We start from the raw sequence: 18158 nt of genomic DNA, 5'->3' as shown, positions 1-18158 counted from the left end.
TTTTACTCGTGTGTCCCCTCCGTGCACTACTGAGCACTCAGTTGTTGTTTGTTTGTTTTTTGCGGAGAGAAAGCATGTTCACTCGTATGTATGGTTTCCAGATTGCATAAATTAAGTATGACATAAGGCGAAATATTTCCATTTTGTGCAAGTATAAATCTCTGATTAGGGTGTTGCATATGTTATCTGGCAACCCTGAGCATATTAAAAGCTTGTGGTGCGATAGGTCCAAAAGCCAGATAAATGAAAGATCTAATAAAAAAAAGTTCATGATATATTGACCTGCGGGCAGTAGTTTGCCCTGGTCTGCAATTGAGCGTGCTCTAAGTTTCGTTTGAGGGTGCTTAGCACCTTTAATTCCAGCCTTGCTGAAGCACCCCAGATCATCACCGATCCTCCACCACATTTCACAGTGGGTGTGAGACACTGTGGCTTCAAGGCCTCTCCAGGTCTCTGTCTAACCATTAGATGACCAGGTGGAGGATCGGTGATGATCTGGTGATGACAATATTTTTATTTGGAATTTGGAATAATAATAATAAAAAAATAAAAATAAAAACACAAACACATACCTATAAATAGTAAATCCAGAAAAACTGGTAATTTTGCAGTGGTCGCTTAATTTTTTGTTTCCAGAGCTGTACATTATCTACGCATTATAAATAAAACATATAACAGTACATGCGCAGAGTCGCGTCGTATTATCAGGTGCTTCCTTTTGTCCAATCAGCAGCGAGGAAAATCAAGTTCCATAATATAAGCGCTTGCTCGTAATCTGTCATTGTGTAACTTTGTAAACTAGACTCCGTCTGAAGGATATTGGCATTTAAGGTGAGAAAACACTTTTGTTTTTATCACTATTAACTATTAGTAAAAGTTTCAGCTATGCACGGCGTTGAAAATTACAAATGACACCGCATTGTTTATATTTTCTAAGCTAAGGGGTGCACGTGCAGTTGTTGTTGTTGGATTTATTATTTCTTTTGCGTTGAAGACATGTTGTTATCTTACTCTCACAGATGGCCCTTGCCCTGGCTGACAGGGCAATTGGAGCAATCATTGGCTCAGCTGTTGCCGATGCTGCAGGTTTGCATTAGTTACAACTAGAGTAGGAAACAAAAGATACGACACTGGGCTTGTCACAATTTATTATTGATCTCACAGTACATTGCAGATTTAAAAATTCATGTTACTGTGTATTTACATAAGCACTGAGAAATATGAATGAACATGTATAGCATGTAAATGTATAATGCATATTTATTTTGTGGAGAGTCACACATTGGTAGTGTCATTACTGTTACAACTAATTAAAAATAAAATGTGTGGTCATTATATAATGAGGTTTCTTCATGTGTTTTCTTTAATGCAGCGCAACCACTCCACTGGGTCTATGACCTGCAGAAACTGAGTGTGTTACTCTCTGAAACTCCTCAGCCAGAATTCCGTACAGAGTCTGCCAACCCATTCTACAGGAGGAACACTGGACATCAGAGCTGCTATGGAGATCAAGCATTTGTGCTTCTGGAGTCCCTGTCTGAGTGTGGAGGTTGGCAACTTAATGTAATGTTAGTGACATTAGTCATTTGGACTGAATGTGATGATGTCTCATGCATCCATTATTTCACCAGAATGTAGTTAAAGGGATAGTACACCCAAAAATGAAAATTCTCTCATCATTTGCTCACCTCATGCCATCCCAGATGTGTATGACTTTCTTTCTTCTGCTTATCACAAACAAGGATTTTTAGAAGAATATCTCTGCTCTGTTGATCCTCACAATGCAAGTGCATGGATATCAAAATTTTGAAGCTCCAAAAAGCACATAAACACAGCATAAAAGTAATCCATGCGACTCCAGTAGTTAAATCAATGTCTTCAGAAGTGATATGATCAGAAGTGATAAAAGTGTGGTGAGAAACAGATTGATATTTAGGCCCAAGTCCTTTTTTTTTTTTTACTATAAATTCTCCTCCCTGCCCAATAAATGGCGATATGCACGAAGAATGTGAATTGCCAAAAACAAAAGAAGAATAATGTAAAAGTGAAAGTGGAGATTGATGGTAAAAAAGGACTTAACTATTGATCTCACCCACACTTATTTTACTGTTTTGGAAGATATGGCTTTAACTACTGGAGTCATATATCTTTATGTGCTTTTTGGAGCTTCAAATTTTGGTACCCATTCACTTGCATTGTGAGGACCAACAGAGCTGAGATATTCTTCTAAAACTCTTTGTGTTCTGCAGAAGAAAGAAGTTATACACATCTGGGATGGCATGAGGGTGAGTAAATGATGAGAGCATTTTCATTTTTGGTGTGAACTATCCTTTTAAAGCATTGGAGCAGTGATCATTCAGTTGTTTGTTTGAACAGGTCTAAATGTTGAAGATTTGAAGCAGCGCACCTACACGTTTTTTGGACCTGGATCTGAGTATGACACACCAGTCAATGATCCTTACAGAGACAAAAGAGGTAGACTAAATCCATTAGAGCAAGAAGTTTTAATTTTTGTTTACATTCCCTGCAAAAAAAAACAAAAAAAAAAACACAGCTTACACCAACCTGACCAAGATGTTAGACCAGCAAATCAGTTCAAACAGTAAAAAAAATAAAAATAATCAGCTTTTCTGCAAGGTTTTCATTGTTTACACTTCACAGTATACTGTATATTTCAAGACATGAAATGAAGACAACCTTTACAATTAAAATGTTAATAATAATAATAATAATAACAATAACAATTCAATGGACATTTAAACCAAACCTGCACATATGTCTGTCACTTTGCCTGTTAGCACTGGGCAGATGGTGGGTTTTCTTTGTTTTATTTTCCAATGTGTTTTTTCTGAATTATTCATGACAATTTTTTTCCCAAGCTCCCAGGCCTCAACTACCCATTGAGGGGCCCTGGAGACATGCAAGCCTTAAGATCTTTATTAAAAATGTGGATGCTGGCAAGGCAGAGACAGGTACTGTCCTTTGAGACATGGTCACTTCTATTGCAGAGAAAGACTAAGTGAGATTACTCTCTCCTAAACCATCCTCCCAGTCCTAACCATTATGTGTATCCATTTTTGTCACATAGCCGTTTGTTAATGAGTACTAATTAGTTTTAAAACCTTTTTGAATATGTTTTGAGATTTGACCATAGCATTTTTCAGAATGATCTTAATATTATTATTTATTTATTTATTTATTTTTGTCATTTTATGTAATTTAGAGGGGACTGAGAGAGTGAATCCGCAATAACCAAGTATTGTGTTTCTGTCCAGGTTGTGAAACTGATAATCAAATTGATGGCATTGCAAAGCTGGCTCCCGTTGTAGCATGTTATGCTGGAAAGCCAGAGATGTTGGAGAGGGTTGAGGAGGCCATCCGTGTCACTCAGAACAACGACATGTGTGTGGCAGTAACTCTTGCTGCTGCTAGGTAAGCGGTGTCTGATTAACAACAAGAAATATGTATATACATATTCTGTACACATGCAGCTCGACAGCTTCTCAGCATATTGTTTGCATCTGAAACTAGGCCATTTTATTTGGTTTTCAATATTATACACGTTGGTGGCAATTTGAAATGTTTGTGTGAATAAATGGTGGTTGGACTGAAATCTGCTTATCAAAATGTGTCGCTCTATAAGGGAAATTCAGCTACTAAAAGTTGCTCTTTTTTTTAGGTTCTTGGAGCATTTCATCCTGAATGGTCCTGATCCTAAAGCAACGGATGCAGTGCTGAAACAGCTCAGTGACCCGAATAGAAAAAACCCTCAGGAGCTGGACAAAGCTGTAGTTGGTATAATCTACTTGAAATTGTTGTGAATATTATGAGTAATGAGATTTTATCACCCCTGACTCTAGTTCTGGATAATCTTTGTCTGGTATTCATGTCGAACTATGCATAAATCACAATGTCTAGAAAAATAAGGACATTATCCTATTTTTGTACTATGCATTTTCTAATTTAGGGCACATTCACCAAGTAAAGGAAAATCTGAGCAAGAAACCCAAAGAGCTCATTCCTTCTGTGATCCCAAACACCTGAGGTTAGTGCTTCAGCTAATGTCTTCAGTGAGCGTTATTCCCTATTCTTTTAGTTCTTTGATCTGACCCACACATTATAGGCTCATGTCTGTTTCGCTGATGTGAAACATTGCAGTGCTGTTATTATTTTTGAGATCTGTTGTTGTCCACTGGTACCTCAGCAGTTATATCATGTCGATTAGGTTTGCCCGGTGCGATCCAGGCAGCGTGGCATGGGGTTCTGACAGCTAGTGGCTACGAGCAGGCTATCCGGGACACCATGAGCTGTGGGGGATGCACCTGTAGCAGGAGCTCCTTCATTGGGGCCTGCATTGGGGCTCAGGTACTGCATTATACAAAAATTATCAAATCTGTTCTATGCATACTTCAAAGTAGTCTGTGTGTACATCAGTGTCAAACTCTTTTTGTTTATGCTGTTATCTCATAACACTTATCTTTCTCCATGCAATCCATTCCAGTCATTCATCAGATGGGCGTGTCATACATGGTGGAATGACTGTGCACAATTCCTAATGGCTCACAATATCTAATACTGTGACTATTATTTTCTCAGATTGGATTTGAAGAAATCCCAAGTTCATGGAAGAGCAAGACCCTGCGATACAACATTTTGCTTGATCTTGCAAAGAAAGTAGTTAGCCTCCAACATGCATAAACTTTGCAAAGCAAACACGTGGACGAATATGAATATGAAATCATACATATTCTCTTGATTTTTGCCTACAGATCATCTTCCATGGCTGTTGTGATTTGATAAGACAATTCATGAAAGTTTTAGCTCAAAACAATGTAAGGTTAGAACTTGAAACCCTTGTTCTGTTAAATCACAGCACAGCATGCTGAAAATGACATACATTTTGGTATTAAACAACTGTTTAACTAAGAACACAAGTTGTTTTCCCCATCCTTTTCTGTTGTTGTTGTTGTTGTTGTTGTTGTATTAAGTGGTACAGGGGTGTATTCCAGAAAGCAGGGTTAACTTACCGTCACATATACCCTGAACTCTCGGTTGATTAACCCATTCCTTGCTTACTCTGGGAATGTTGGTTCCAGAACACCTGCGCGAGGTTAGTTCATTCAACCAAGAGTTTGAAACTCAGAGTTTGTGCGCGTTCACGGTGAACTCAGAAAGGCATTCTCAGCAGATCACCGAATCCACGAGTCACCATGGAAACAGACTTTAAGAAGAAATGCGTGGCATATTTCAGTGAAGCAGAACATGAAGTTTTAATGACTGCATACAAGCATTATTTCATCTTCACTTGTAAAAGCAATAGGAGCTACATTGGTTTAGGACTGAGAGTTTACTTGACAGAAATTATACTGAATCATTGCATGAATTTTTAAATTAATAAAACTATAAAGTTCTATTACAGAAGCTCTGAACAGCACGGTGGGGAAAAAAAAAAAGAGTGAAAAAAAAAAATTTGTGTCTCAGGTCCTTCCTGAGCCTAAGTCTTAATTTTTTTCTCTCTCTTCAAAAACGTTTTTTTTTCTCTCTTCTTTTTGAAGAGAGAAAAAAGAAATATTTTGAAGAGGGGAAAAAAAATTTTTGGAAGAGAGAAAAAAAAAGTTTGAGAATTTTTTTTTTTTTTTTAGACAATTTTTTTTTTTTCCCCACCGTGCGGTTCAGAGCTTCCGTAGTAGAACTTTATAATTTTATTAATTTAAAAATTCATGCAATGGAAAAAAAAAAAAAAATCTCTTCAAAATTTTGTTTTTCTCTCTTCAAAAACATTTTCTCTTCAAAAAAATGCATGCGGTATCAACCTTGGCCACCAGGTGTCACTATCAGTAAACGTAATCTTATGCTTTCAATGCTTTCTCTGTTGATATATAGCTGAATAATACATTTATTATTTATTTAAGGGTTTGCAAACCTTAATCAAGACAAAATCAGGTTACATATGTTTGATATGGCGTTCGTTTTCGGACGAAGGAACTGAGACACTATTTTTTTTTCTCCACCGTGCGGTTCAGAGCTTCCGTGTTCTACCGTACATATAAAAGTTTGATTCAACATTAATATTAGACCTCTCTCAACTACATTAATGTTTAATAGGTCGACCGTTACGTTATTTGTTTGGACTGAACATCATTATAATTATTAACATTCATATTCTATTACTTAATCATATCACCTTTAATTTCCCACAACTGCTGATGGTCTTATTGTAGTAATAGACCCTCTTTCAGTTGTAGGATCTCCCACAGTTGTCATCATTTTCCATTGATTTAATGTAATGTTTTTTAGTAGGCCACACATGATTATTTATGTGCATTATAAGATGAAGATCTGCTGTAACAGAGGTGGACAGTGATAGGAGTTACATGTCCATTGTGTTCTTTTCTTATTTGATGTGGCATTAAAACTTGTCTTGTTGTGTTGTCATGTACAGTAGGGTCCATCTGCCTCCACCAACTTGGTACGGAATGAAATTATGTTGTTTTAATTGAAGATCATGTGTCTGACTATACATTATAAATGTTCATGATCTCAGCATTAGGGAAAAGTAACTCATCTCTTCCTTGTTAATAGGAAGCTGTAAAATGCAGAACAAAAATGTAGTTTAGAGATGGACCATGTACAGTTTCTGATGGAGTAGGTGAGGCTGAGCATCAGAAAGATACATCTTTTCATTGAATCACTTGACTAAAATGAGGGCACTGTGGGCGACTCTAAATGACAGCATGTCTCATTTATATTTTCAGATAATAAGAATAATGTACAAGTTTGGAAATGTGTGCATTTATATATACCGTAGCCTACATTAATTAAAGTGATAAGAAATAAAATCTCTAATCTGTGGTATGTGAAATTATGACATATTATCTAGTTAGTGAAGAAGAATAACGAGTGATTAATTGCTTAAGCTTTTAATTGGCAGACATTACCTACATATTGATACTATGGAACGTCATTTTATAAATAACTTTAATATTCATTGACTGAAGGAACTGTAAATAGAATGTGGGTGCTATAATAATTTTATTTTATGAAATTTATAGAATACAAATTTATTAGAAGGGCTAAATATAAATAAATAAAGCACTGTCTTTACAGTGAAGGGTGTGGGGGACTTTCTAATGTGTTGTTCGTTAAAAAAAATATTACAGTATTAAAACCTTCCCATTAAAAGGTAAAGCACAATGTACACAGTTTGTTCACTTTTGAATGCAAATCTGCGGTGTGAGACTGGAAATGCAGGAGTAAAGAAGATTTGTGAGGGAAAGATTGCAGTTTACCGTAATATTGCTTTAAAAGTATAATATTGTGCGTAATCTGAACTTTCTCGCCCACTGTGCCGCTATTAAAAGGGCGCGCATGCGCTGACAGCCTCTGAAACATACTAACATCTACCTGAAATAAACTAACTCAGGAACATTCAGAGAGTAAGCTGCTATGGCTACTAACATACCCTGAAAGTTACCTCCGTTTTTGGAACCGAAAGCTGAAGTTATCCGTTAATTTATCCGTAAATTTGCCCAGGTATGTTGCATAACCTGCTTTCTGGAATACACCCCTGATCTCACTGAAGTTTTATTTATTTATTTGCTTTCATCCTCTCATAGCAGACTCTTTGCTTTGGCCCAAAATCTCAAACCCAAACCCTAATTCTATGATGCCCAAAACGGCTGTCTTTGTAGTCAGTTGACAAGTGGATTGACTCACAGGCCGTTGACCGTTCTTCACACTCCCAACAACAGCTGCTGCTCCGCGTTAGCAGCTACAATGCTGACAGATACACCACAATAACCACACCAGATAGCAAAAACGACAGCTTTAGATTTCCTTTTTTTTTTTTTCATTATCCTCCCAGTCTCGACTTTTACATGGACAACACGCTTATCACGGAAAAGCGAGCTTTATTATTAAGTGTTTTGGCCGGGAGGAGAGAGGCTATAGCAGGCTAATCTGCGTTTGCTAACTGTAGTGGCTTTTAAACAACGGTGTTTTCATAATCACAGACATGGAGTTTAACGTTAGACGACTGGCAGCAGATGCAGGCACTTTCCTCAGCCGAGCTGTACAGGTAATGCATTTAAATGTCTCTAAAGCACAAAAGACAGGTCGTTTAATCTACCATGTTTTTGTGAAGTTCGTATTTGTGGACATGGTTAAGTTGTTTGAAGCATGTAGTAAACGCTATAATGACTATCATATGCTAGATATGTCGACTACTGGCTGTTTATAGCACATTTTATGATAGTTACAAGTCTCACGTTATGTGTACTAAGTCAAGTGTTAACTATAAAGTCCAATTTAGGGAGCATTTGACTGTAAAATGCTGTCTGAGTAGGCAGCTCAGCAGGTTTTGAATCACCAAACTGCAACAAGTCAAATGTAAAGTGTCACAGTTGTGTCACTGTTGGGTTTGACACCAAATATTGTTCAGTAACTGTTTTGATTGTATGTTGTAGTTCACAGAGGAGAAGTTTGGGCAGGTGGAGAGGACTGAGCTAGATGCCCACCTGGAAACTCTCTTGGGCCGGGCAGAATCCACCAAACAATGGACAGAGAGGATCATGAAACAGACAGAAGTTGTGCTGCAGCCAAACCCTAGTAAGAAGAAATACAGGTGTTCAAACAGGACTGCGTGTCAACCATACAGCTTGTCACCATAAAATAAATCAATCAATAAAAAACGTATTTATTGTTTTGTCAGTACAGAGCAAGTGAACTCATCAAGTCAGAATGACAGTTTGGTTAGTCAGCACTGCTACTGCAGTAAACCAGAGCTAATGCACGAGAAGTGTGTTAGGGTACTTGCAATGGTTGGCAACCTGTCAGGGATTAGTGTCCCAGTTTTAATAATGAGTATTTTTACCTCTGTAGCCTGGAAACCTTGTATTTGTGATCTTAGTTTTTTCTTAAAATAACAAAGGTGTAGAGTTTAGTCCCTATGGCTAAGTCAATTTCTAGACAAATATCACACTGTAATGGCTGTATTTGATGACAACATAATGGGAAATGCTAATGACAATCACAAGTATCCACAGTTAATCTTGGTAAGATATGTTTGATATTTAGCTGCAATAATGTGTGCGTGTGGTTGATAGGCCTTGCTTAAGGGGATGCATGTGGTCTCATCTGACTCTCGCTGGTCTTAACTGAATTTGTGTGATGTGGTACTGGGTAGATGTCAGGATGGAGGAGTTCCTTTACGAGATGCTGGACAAAAAAGTCCCAACACGTGCCAACAACCACGAGTTGCTGGGGGAGTGCATGATCGACTCGGGGCACGAGTTTGGACCTGGAACAGCGTACGGTACGTTTACATATTTCGTGTTGTCCAAATCACAGTGGATGCAGTTTTAATAGTTGCCATTTTGTGTTTATTTTGTGTGAGAACAAACTCAAAGGTATACACAAAAATGTATGTTCTGTCATCATTTAGTCACCCTCATGTTGTTCCAAACCCGTATGCCTTACTCTTCTGTGGGACACAAAAGCAGGCAGGATGTAAGCCTCAGGCACCATTCACTGTCATTGTATAAAACAAGATGCAATGAAAGTGAATGGTGTCTGAGGTTAACATTCTGATCAACATCTCCTTTTGTGTTTCACAGAAGAAAGGAAGTCATACGGGTTTGGTACAACCTGAGGGTGAGGGAATTTTTAATTTTGTTGTAAATTCTCTCTTTAAATACTCAATGTTAGCCCCACATATTCAGTAAAACCCATCTATTGCAGTTTCGAGCTGACAGGTGTCTTTGTTGAGCTGAATGCAATGTCAAACATGTCCTCTCATTCGCTGATGTGTTGCAGGGAGTGCTCTCATTAAATGTGGCGAAACTGAGAAGCTGTTAGGCAGTGCAGAGAAAGAATTCATCCAGAGCTCTGCTATCAATTTTCTCACTCCCTTTAGGAACTTCATCGAGGGCGATTTTAAAACCATAGCAGTAAGCATCGCCGTGCTAGTGCACATTTCATTCCTTTATAAATCATGTAGCATCATTATACCTTTACTGTCCATAGCTGACATCAAGAATCTGGCATTTCTTTACAGAAAGAGCGAAAACTGCTTCAGAATAAGCGTCTGGATCTGGATTCTGCCAAAAACAGACTGAAGAAGGCTAGAGTGGCTGATGCTCGCTCTGCAGTTAGTATCACACACACACTCATACTCAGAGAATTGAATGATTAGCAGTTTTTTTCTTCTGTGGAATTTCTAGTTTAACCATACATTGTTTTTAGTCTGTTCATATGAGATATGAATTTTAGAAAAGAGAAATTCAAATAGTACAAGATGTCCAGTCATCTTTTCCCAAGCAGGCTGCCGGCCACCTTATACTCATAGCACAGTGTAATTAATACAGGTGATGCTCATGATTCTTTCATTGCAACTGGTCTCTTTGCTAATGACTGTACTTTCCTTATGCTTCTGTGCTCACTGTCTGTGGATCTCTAACCTCTCTTATTTTCCCCAGTTCTCACTCATTATATCTCTCTCTGTCTGCTTGCCTGCCTCCATCTGAAGGAGCTGAATTCAACCCCTCCGCTGGGAGAGGAGTATGTGGCTCACTTTTCTTACATGCTCAGCTTCTTGCATGTCAGGTGGCTAAAGGTTTGTCTGCTGTGTCTAATGAAACATCTGCCCTCTCTTGCCCATAACAAATCTGCTATCTTTGTAGAGATGCTGAAAATCATTCTCTGGATAGATCATGGTTAAAAACTTTTTAAAGCACATGCTTGTATTTCTGGCCAAAGTAAAGGAACATAAAAAGCTGTTTATTCCACATGTGTTTTTGTGTTCATTCATACCCTCAAAAATATTATAGTTGATAAATATCTTAATTTGTGACATATCCTTGACACTATATAATTTAATTTCTGTAACTTTATGGGGGGCAGCAGAATGCAGTTATTGAGTTTGGTGTCTATTTTTATTTTTTATTTATTTTTTGCTGTCCTCTTGCAGAATATGAATCGCTATCGGTTGCACTTTATTTTACAATACATTTACTTTCAGTATACTTGCAGTGTACTTACCCAAGAAAGTACTAAGTAATATATTAGGTAATTACATGTACTTAATATGGATTAGGATTGGGGTTAGGTTTAGGTTTAGTACCTACAGTAATTATTACTGTAGTTGTTGTAATTATATAGTAAGTAAATATAGAACAGTACTTTAAAATAAAGTGCTACTCACTATCTGTGTCTACATAGTCTCTTATGTGATGTCACGGCATGGTACATTAAACTCACAGTATGGTTTTAAATAAAATATATAGAAAGTAGTATATAATAAAGAAAATAGTTAATTTAGACAGTAAATTTATATATATCATCAAGGCATTTCCATCCACAGAACTGCCGATCTCTGGATGTTTTTTGTTTTTGCCACCATTCTGAGTAAATTCTAGAAACTGTTGTGTGTGTGTGAAAATCCCAGGAGATCAGCAGTTACAGAAATACTCAAACCAGCCCATCTGGCACCAACAAACATGCCACGGTCCAAATCACTGAGAGCACATTTTTCCCCATTCTGATGGTTGATGTGAATATTAACTGATGCTCCTGACCCATATCTGCATGATTTTATGCACTGCACTGCTGCCACAGGATTGGCTGATCAGATAATCGCATGGATGATTGTTGGTGCCAGACGGGCTGGTTTGAGTATTTCTGTAACTGCTGATCTCCTGGGATATTCACACACAACAGTCTCTAGAATTTACTCAGAATGGTGCCAAAAACAAAAACCATCCAGTGAGCGGCAGTTCTGCGGGCAGAAACAGCTTGTTGATGAGAGAGGTCAACAGAGAATGGCCAGATTGGTTCGAACTGACAAAGTCTACGGTAACTCAGATAACCACTCTGTACAATTGTGGTGAGAAGAATATAATTTCAGAATGCTATTCTGAGATGCGGGTTGGCGTTGTTTTGGCAGCATGAGGGGGACCTACACAATATTAGGCAGGTGGTTTTAATGTTGTGGCTGATCGGTGTATACACACTGTATATAATCACACTGATTGGCAATTTTATTATTTAAAATGTGCATTAAAATGCATTTAAGAAATAGTATAGAATAATGTAGAATGCAAAATGTAATACCCAAGTAAATTTGGTAAGTCCAAACCTTTCTGGTTAGACCGTTTGGCTCATATTTCAGTGTTTTGCATGTTTTATCTTGTGCTCACTCTTGCTATGACAGTAGATGTTTCAATCATTTTTTTTTTGTGTGCTTCATATGTGTTCTTTGGTAGAACTTTACAACAATATTCTATTTGTGAAAATTAGTTAATGCATTTGTTGTCATGAACTAACAGTGAACTATTTTTTGCAACATTTTATGAATAATGTTAATTTACAGATTTATTATTGTTCATTACATGCATTATGTAATGTTAACTTATACAGCTTTTGATGTTTAAAAAACATTCACCAAGTTAATTCATGTTAACTATTGTGTTACCATAATTTATTTTAAAAAGTAAACAGCTTCCTCTTATGCTACTTCAGTGAATGTGTTTGTGCATAACTTGTGACATCATTACCCTCCTCTTGTATAACTGATCCAGACAGTTATGAAAGTTTAGAATTGTTTGTGAGTAGTTATCAGTTTGTTTGATATGGGTGTAGTCTTTGTCCTTTACCTGATGAGTTTGTCATTGTCTCTGAATGCTTGCCAGCTGTGGGCTGAGGAAGTCAAGCAGGTATGTTTTTCCTCCCTCACCTGACCATGTAGAGGAAAACACATCTTTAAAAAGCTACTTTGATAATTTAGTACACCCTGCAAGATGTATTGAGAAACAAGGAACCACTTTATTACATGCAAATCATACATAAGTCCACCATGGGGAGCTATAGAGTTGTTTACATTCCCATCTGCACCAACTGTTGCATTTACTTTGTTGTACAGACAGCAGCTCAGGAAATGTGGCTATATAAAATTAGTGATAGGCGTGCATCTCAGTCATGTAGTAATTTTCCTGTATGGTCTGAAGAGTGAGAAACCACTGTTTTTACATACAGATAAAACTTGTGACCACAGGAGGGAGCTACAAAGTTGTTAATGTATACACCTACCAATATCACATTTACTGCTGCACAGGCAATTCATCCATATTATTCTGAGGCTTTGATGGTGAAAGGTGTGCATGTCAGTCATAGTAATTTTTATGTTTGTGTTTTTCCCTAGGCAGAGACAGAACTGACGATAGCACAGAGTGAGTTTGACCGGCAAGCTGAGATCACCAGGCTTCTACTTGAGGGCATCAGCAGCACTCATGTATGTTCCCATATATATATATACAGCTACTTGCCAAATAAATAAATGGACATGAAATGTTAATTTGATTTGAAATTATGTCAGAAGAAAAGGTCAGTGGAGTGATACAAGAAACTAGCAAAAATATTTTACAGGCAATTACAGGTACACAGTTTTATGCTCATTTGACTCCCGAATGACCAATTGGATTCAAGAATGATGAAATATAATTGTGTGTAATTATATGTATGTATGTGTTATGATGCCCATGCTCTTCGTTGTCTAATTAGGCTCATCACTTGCGATGTCTGAACGATTTTGTGGACGCTCAAGCCACTTACTATGCACAGTGTTATCAGTACATGGTCAGTCTGCAGAAACAGCTGGGAAGGTTGGCTTTGAATTTTGTATATGTTTATGCAGATATTTGTAACATCAATTTGTAATTTTACACTAATTCCTAAATGTATCTAAATGCATCCACAATGGAAACACATCTGTTCTTCCAGTCAAATTGCAATGTAAGATTTTTTTTTTTTCTCCTTACCGAGTAGGATATTTAAATTTGGTTGTTATATTTAACCCCACCAGTGTAGAAGACTGTTAGTAACCGATCCCTCGTTTCCTCCAGCTTCCCTTCCACATTCAGCTCTAATAACAATCAGCCAGCCGGGAGCTCCTCTGCCAGTATCTCAGTTCCCACTGTACCTGTGGCCACCTCGTTGCACACTCCTCCCCCCAGTGAGGCCTCACCCGCACTCAATGAGCTCCGCAGCACTTCTGGCACACGAAAGGCCCGTGTGCTGTATGACTATGATGCCGACAGCAGCAGTGAGCTCTCTTTACTTGCTGATGAGGTGAGCTTTAATCATGCTTTTTAAGATTGTCATGAAACAGAGACCTGTGTTCACTCAACGAAACCAAGTCGAATGAGAATGGTTGGTCAGTTATTATTGGTCTTAATGTGTATGTTTGTGCGTATCTTTCATTGTCAGGTGATCACAGTGAGCAGTGTGCCAGGCATGGATTCTGATTGGTTGATGGGGCAGAGGGGGAATCATAAAGGCAAAGTGCCGATTACCTACTTGGAGCTGCTCAATTAACATCAGTGAGTTTCAGCTAAAGTGCAAAAAAACACTCTAGATATCAGTTTGACTACAGTAACACTCCAGATGTGGTCAGAGGGTGTTATGCATTTAATGTAGTACAAAGCAATAAAAAGTCTTCTACACTGCCATGTCTTATTGTGTGAAAGCCTCCTCTGCCACTCATAGTAGGGGTTTCATAGTAGCCTTATATAAACAGTCTGAGATTGCCAACTACTCTGATTTATGTGCCAATGTATTTTTTTTAATTATTATTATTATTATTATTATTATTACAGCTAAACGAATTGATTTTGCTATAATGTTCTTTGGTGCTTAAATAAATATACAAACAAGCAAGTTGCTGGTCATTGTGTTTAATTTTTTTTTTTTTTTAATTATTATTATTATTATTATTTTTTTTTTTTTTTTAGGATTATGTATTATTTTCCATCAAAGACACTTGACACTTGCACACTTGATGCTGATTGTGAAAAGACTATAGTAATTGTGAAACTTCATTCGCTGACATGAATCTGAACCACTGGGTGGCAGTATTTTCATTCTGTGAAGATGAAACGTAAACAAAAAATGGCTACTACTGTATGCTGTGACCCCAAATGGAATTGCGAAAAATAATGGCCATTATCAAACAGCTTTTTTTCGTTCTTTTTTTTTTTTTTTTTAAACACTCCTCTGTCTTGGAAAATCAACCTAAAATGACTTATAGTTGTCTCTGCACATAAAATATTTTAACATCAAATAACATTCAGTATAATGCCAGTATTATAACATTTACAAATGCTTTTTATTAACATAATTTGTTCTGTGGTCAAAGATAATCATACATATTTGACACAAATGCCAACCATAAAATGTAATTGTACAATTATCTATCAGAATGACAGAATATTGAGAATTTTATTTGGGTTGAAAATGTCCTAGTCGAGTTTCACAGCAAATTCATGCAACCCCCATCACAATATCTGGGTTACGTCTCGAATGGCACTTCAAAGAGAAGTTCATTACACAGGAGATGATAGGCAGCAGAAACAAATGAGCACATACATGAAACACTCATTTGAAACAGTGAGTACCAGTGGGACTTTGTATGAGTGTAATTTAGAGAGGCTTTATGAGGAGAAAGTTCGGATAAGATGCATACACAGACCGACATGATATCAACGGACTTGTAACAGCCTTGAGGAAGTTAATACAATAATAAATCTCAACACAGTCTACTTGTATATTGTGCGGAACCCTCTTTAACTTTAAACATCATCATGGGCCACACAAAAGTATCAAATTACATACAAAAGCTAGTAGTTGGGCACTGTGGATAGCTGGCTTACACTGAAAATCTGAAAATAAATTAACCAACATATAAAGAAGTCCTCTGTTCAAGCAGGGCTCTTTCAGTGAAGCAGTTGAAGCATGTCCATATGATGCAGCAGTAGTTGAGATAGTGCTGAAAGTGGAGTTGCAGCTGGAGCGGTTGAGCAGTCGTAGCTGTCATTTGTAAATAACATAGCAGGAATGCCCTCCCACAGTGTTCAACAATGTTTGAGAGTGATGCTGTGATTGTAACCAACCCATAAAGTGCTTTCACAATTGGACAAAAATAAAAATGTTACACTGGGATAGAAAGTTCAGGCACAACCTCAAGTTTATGGAGTCCCTCATTTTTTGAACGGTGTCAAACGTCCGATGTTGTGCCAGAAATTGGAAGTCTTGCGTTTGGGTTCAGCCAACATGATTACCTGCTGCTGGGGCAGGGAGGTGGGAAGTGTGGGGTGCTTCTGACGCAGCAGGAAGTCATAGTAGGGCCTGGTCACAGCTGCAGGGTGGAAGAGATAAACAAGAGGTCAAAACCCCAAAAACAGGCACCTGTTTTTCTTTTAACATTCTCTCTCTCATATCTTCTCCCACTTATTTTTTATTTTTTATTTTTTTTGGAGAGATTTCACTGATTAGATAACAAGGTGTAGAATAAAGATGTAGACTTACAGTAACATGCCCCCCCAAATCACACTTAAAAATGTCAGAATGTCACTGCATTGTATTCAAAATATCAAACGAAGTGGCATCTGCATAGTGCAAACATCTGATGCTAGATGCTTTTCTCAGAACTTACTGGATGTACAACCCCAATTCCAAAGAATTTGGGACAGTATGGAAAATTATATTCACCCTATGCTTTATTGAAAGCAGTACGACAACACATTATTTGATGTTTTACCTTGTGAATTAATTGTTTTTTTTATATACACTTTACAAATCAGATGATTGCAACACACTCCAAAAAAAGTTGGGACAGTCATGTGTTTACCACTGTGTTACATCACCATTTATTATGACACTTATTAAGAGTTTGGGCACTGAAGACACAAGTTTAAGTTTAGCAAGTGGTATTTTCCCCCATTTATCTATTATGCAGGTTTCGCCTTCATTGCCATATTTTGTGGTTCCCCGTTGTCCTGCTGGAAAACCACTTCTGAATGTGCGTGAACTCGATCTCACAGAAGTCATTGTCTTAAAAACCACCATTCACCTGTAACAGATATCATGACATGGGCTCGGGAATACTTTGGTAAACCTTTGTCAGTCAACACCACTCCCCCCTGCATCCTCAGATGCAAGTTAAGGCTTTACTATGCAAAGCAGAAGCCCTACATCAACACTGGCCAGAAGTGTTGTCAACTTCTCTGGGCTCAGTCTCATCTGAGATGGAAAGTAGAACAGTGGAATCATGTTTGGTGGTCCGACAAGTCCACATTTCAAATAGTTTTTTTGGAAAAAAACAGCTGTGTTCAAAATGGTCAAATGAAAAGGAACATCCAAGCTGTTATCAGCGTCAGTGCCAATGGCATGGGTAACTTGCACATCTGTGAGGGCACCATTAATGCAGAAAGATATGTACATATTTTGGAGCAACATATACTGCCAACCAGACGCTGTCTTTTCCAGGGACGTCCCTGCATTTTCCAGCAGGATAACTTCAAACCACATACTGCCCAAATTACAAGTGCATGGCTGTGTAAGCAGAGAGTGCGGGTGCTAGATTGGCCCGCCTGCAGTCCTGACCTGTCTCCAATTGAGAATGTGTGAAACATTATGAAGTGCAAAATACGGCAACAAAGGCCCTGTACAATTGCACAGCTAAAGATCTGCATAACATATCAATGGGGGAAATTCTGCTTGCTAAACTTAACAAACTTGTGTCTTCAGTGCCCAAACAATTAATAAGTGTTATTAGAAGAAATGGTGATGTTACACAGTAGTAAACACTTGACTGTCTCAACTTTTTTGGAGCGTGTTGCAGTCATCTGATTTGAAATGTGTATATTTTCGAAAAACATTTCACAAGGTAAAACATCAAATAATGTGTTGTAGAGCTTTCAAATGTAAAAATCACTCCTCTTTTTTTTTTAGTTAGCATTTTCCTTACTGACCCAACTTTTTGGAATTGGGGTTGTATGAAAGTTCACACAGGTGTCCTTGCAAAGTAACCACAGGTACAATCCATCACATTATCTGTGGACATGTTGCACAGTGTTTGACAACCTGAAACTATCCAAATAATTTGTGTTCATTCTGAACAATATATTGTATATACTACAGTACTACACGTCACACATTTCAGTCCTCCTGCTGTGTGTCCAGGTGTAGCCTACTTCCCTAAAGTTAAGATCAACGTTCTTAACGTTCTGACGTTTCTTTTCACATTATACAGTATTTAGTTTGTATAATAGGTGAATATAGACTTCTCCCCTCACTTGTGTTCTTTATTGTATTTTCTGACTTTTTTG

The 18158-nt window shown here is 37.7% G+C and overlaps 1 protein-coding gene and 1 pseudogene across 1 annotated transcript in view; one reads left to right on the top strand and one right to left on the bottom strand.

Moving 5' to 3' along the window:
• Positions 1-4225: 4225 nt before the first annotated feature.
• On the top strand, positions 4226-14709 carry LOC127440396 (endophilin-B1-like; annotated as a pseudogene).
• A 426-nt stretch (positions 14710-15135) lies between these two features.
• arhgef4 (Rho guanine nucleotide exchange factor (GEF) 4) overlaps positions 15136-18158 on the bottom strand; it is a 91753-nt gene continuing 88730 nt past the window's right edge. The window contains 1 exon segment of the mRNA XM_051696932.1: positions 15136-16186. Within this exon segment, the coding sequence (XP_051552892.1) occupies positions 16029-16186 (158 nt within the window). The 3' untranslated portion in view covers positions 15136-16028.

The sequence above is a fragment of the Myxocyprinus asiaticus genome, chromosome 5 (assembly GCF_019703515.2).
Source record: "Myxocyprinus asiaticus isolate MX2 ecotype Aquarium Trade chromosome 5, UBuf_Myxa_2, whole genome shotgun sequence".
Classification (NCBI taxonomy): Eukaryota; Metazoa; Chordata; class Actinopteri; order Cypriniformes; family Catostomidae; genus Myxocyprinus; species Myxocyprinus asiaticus.
This window is presented reverse-complemented; position numbering and strand designations above follow the sequence as displayed.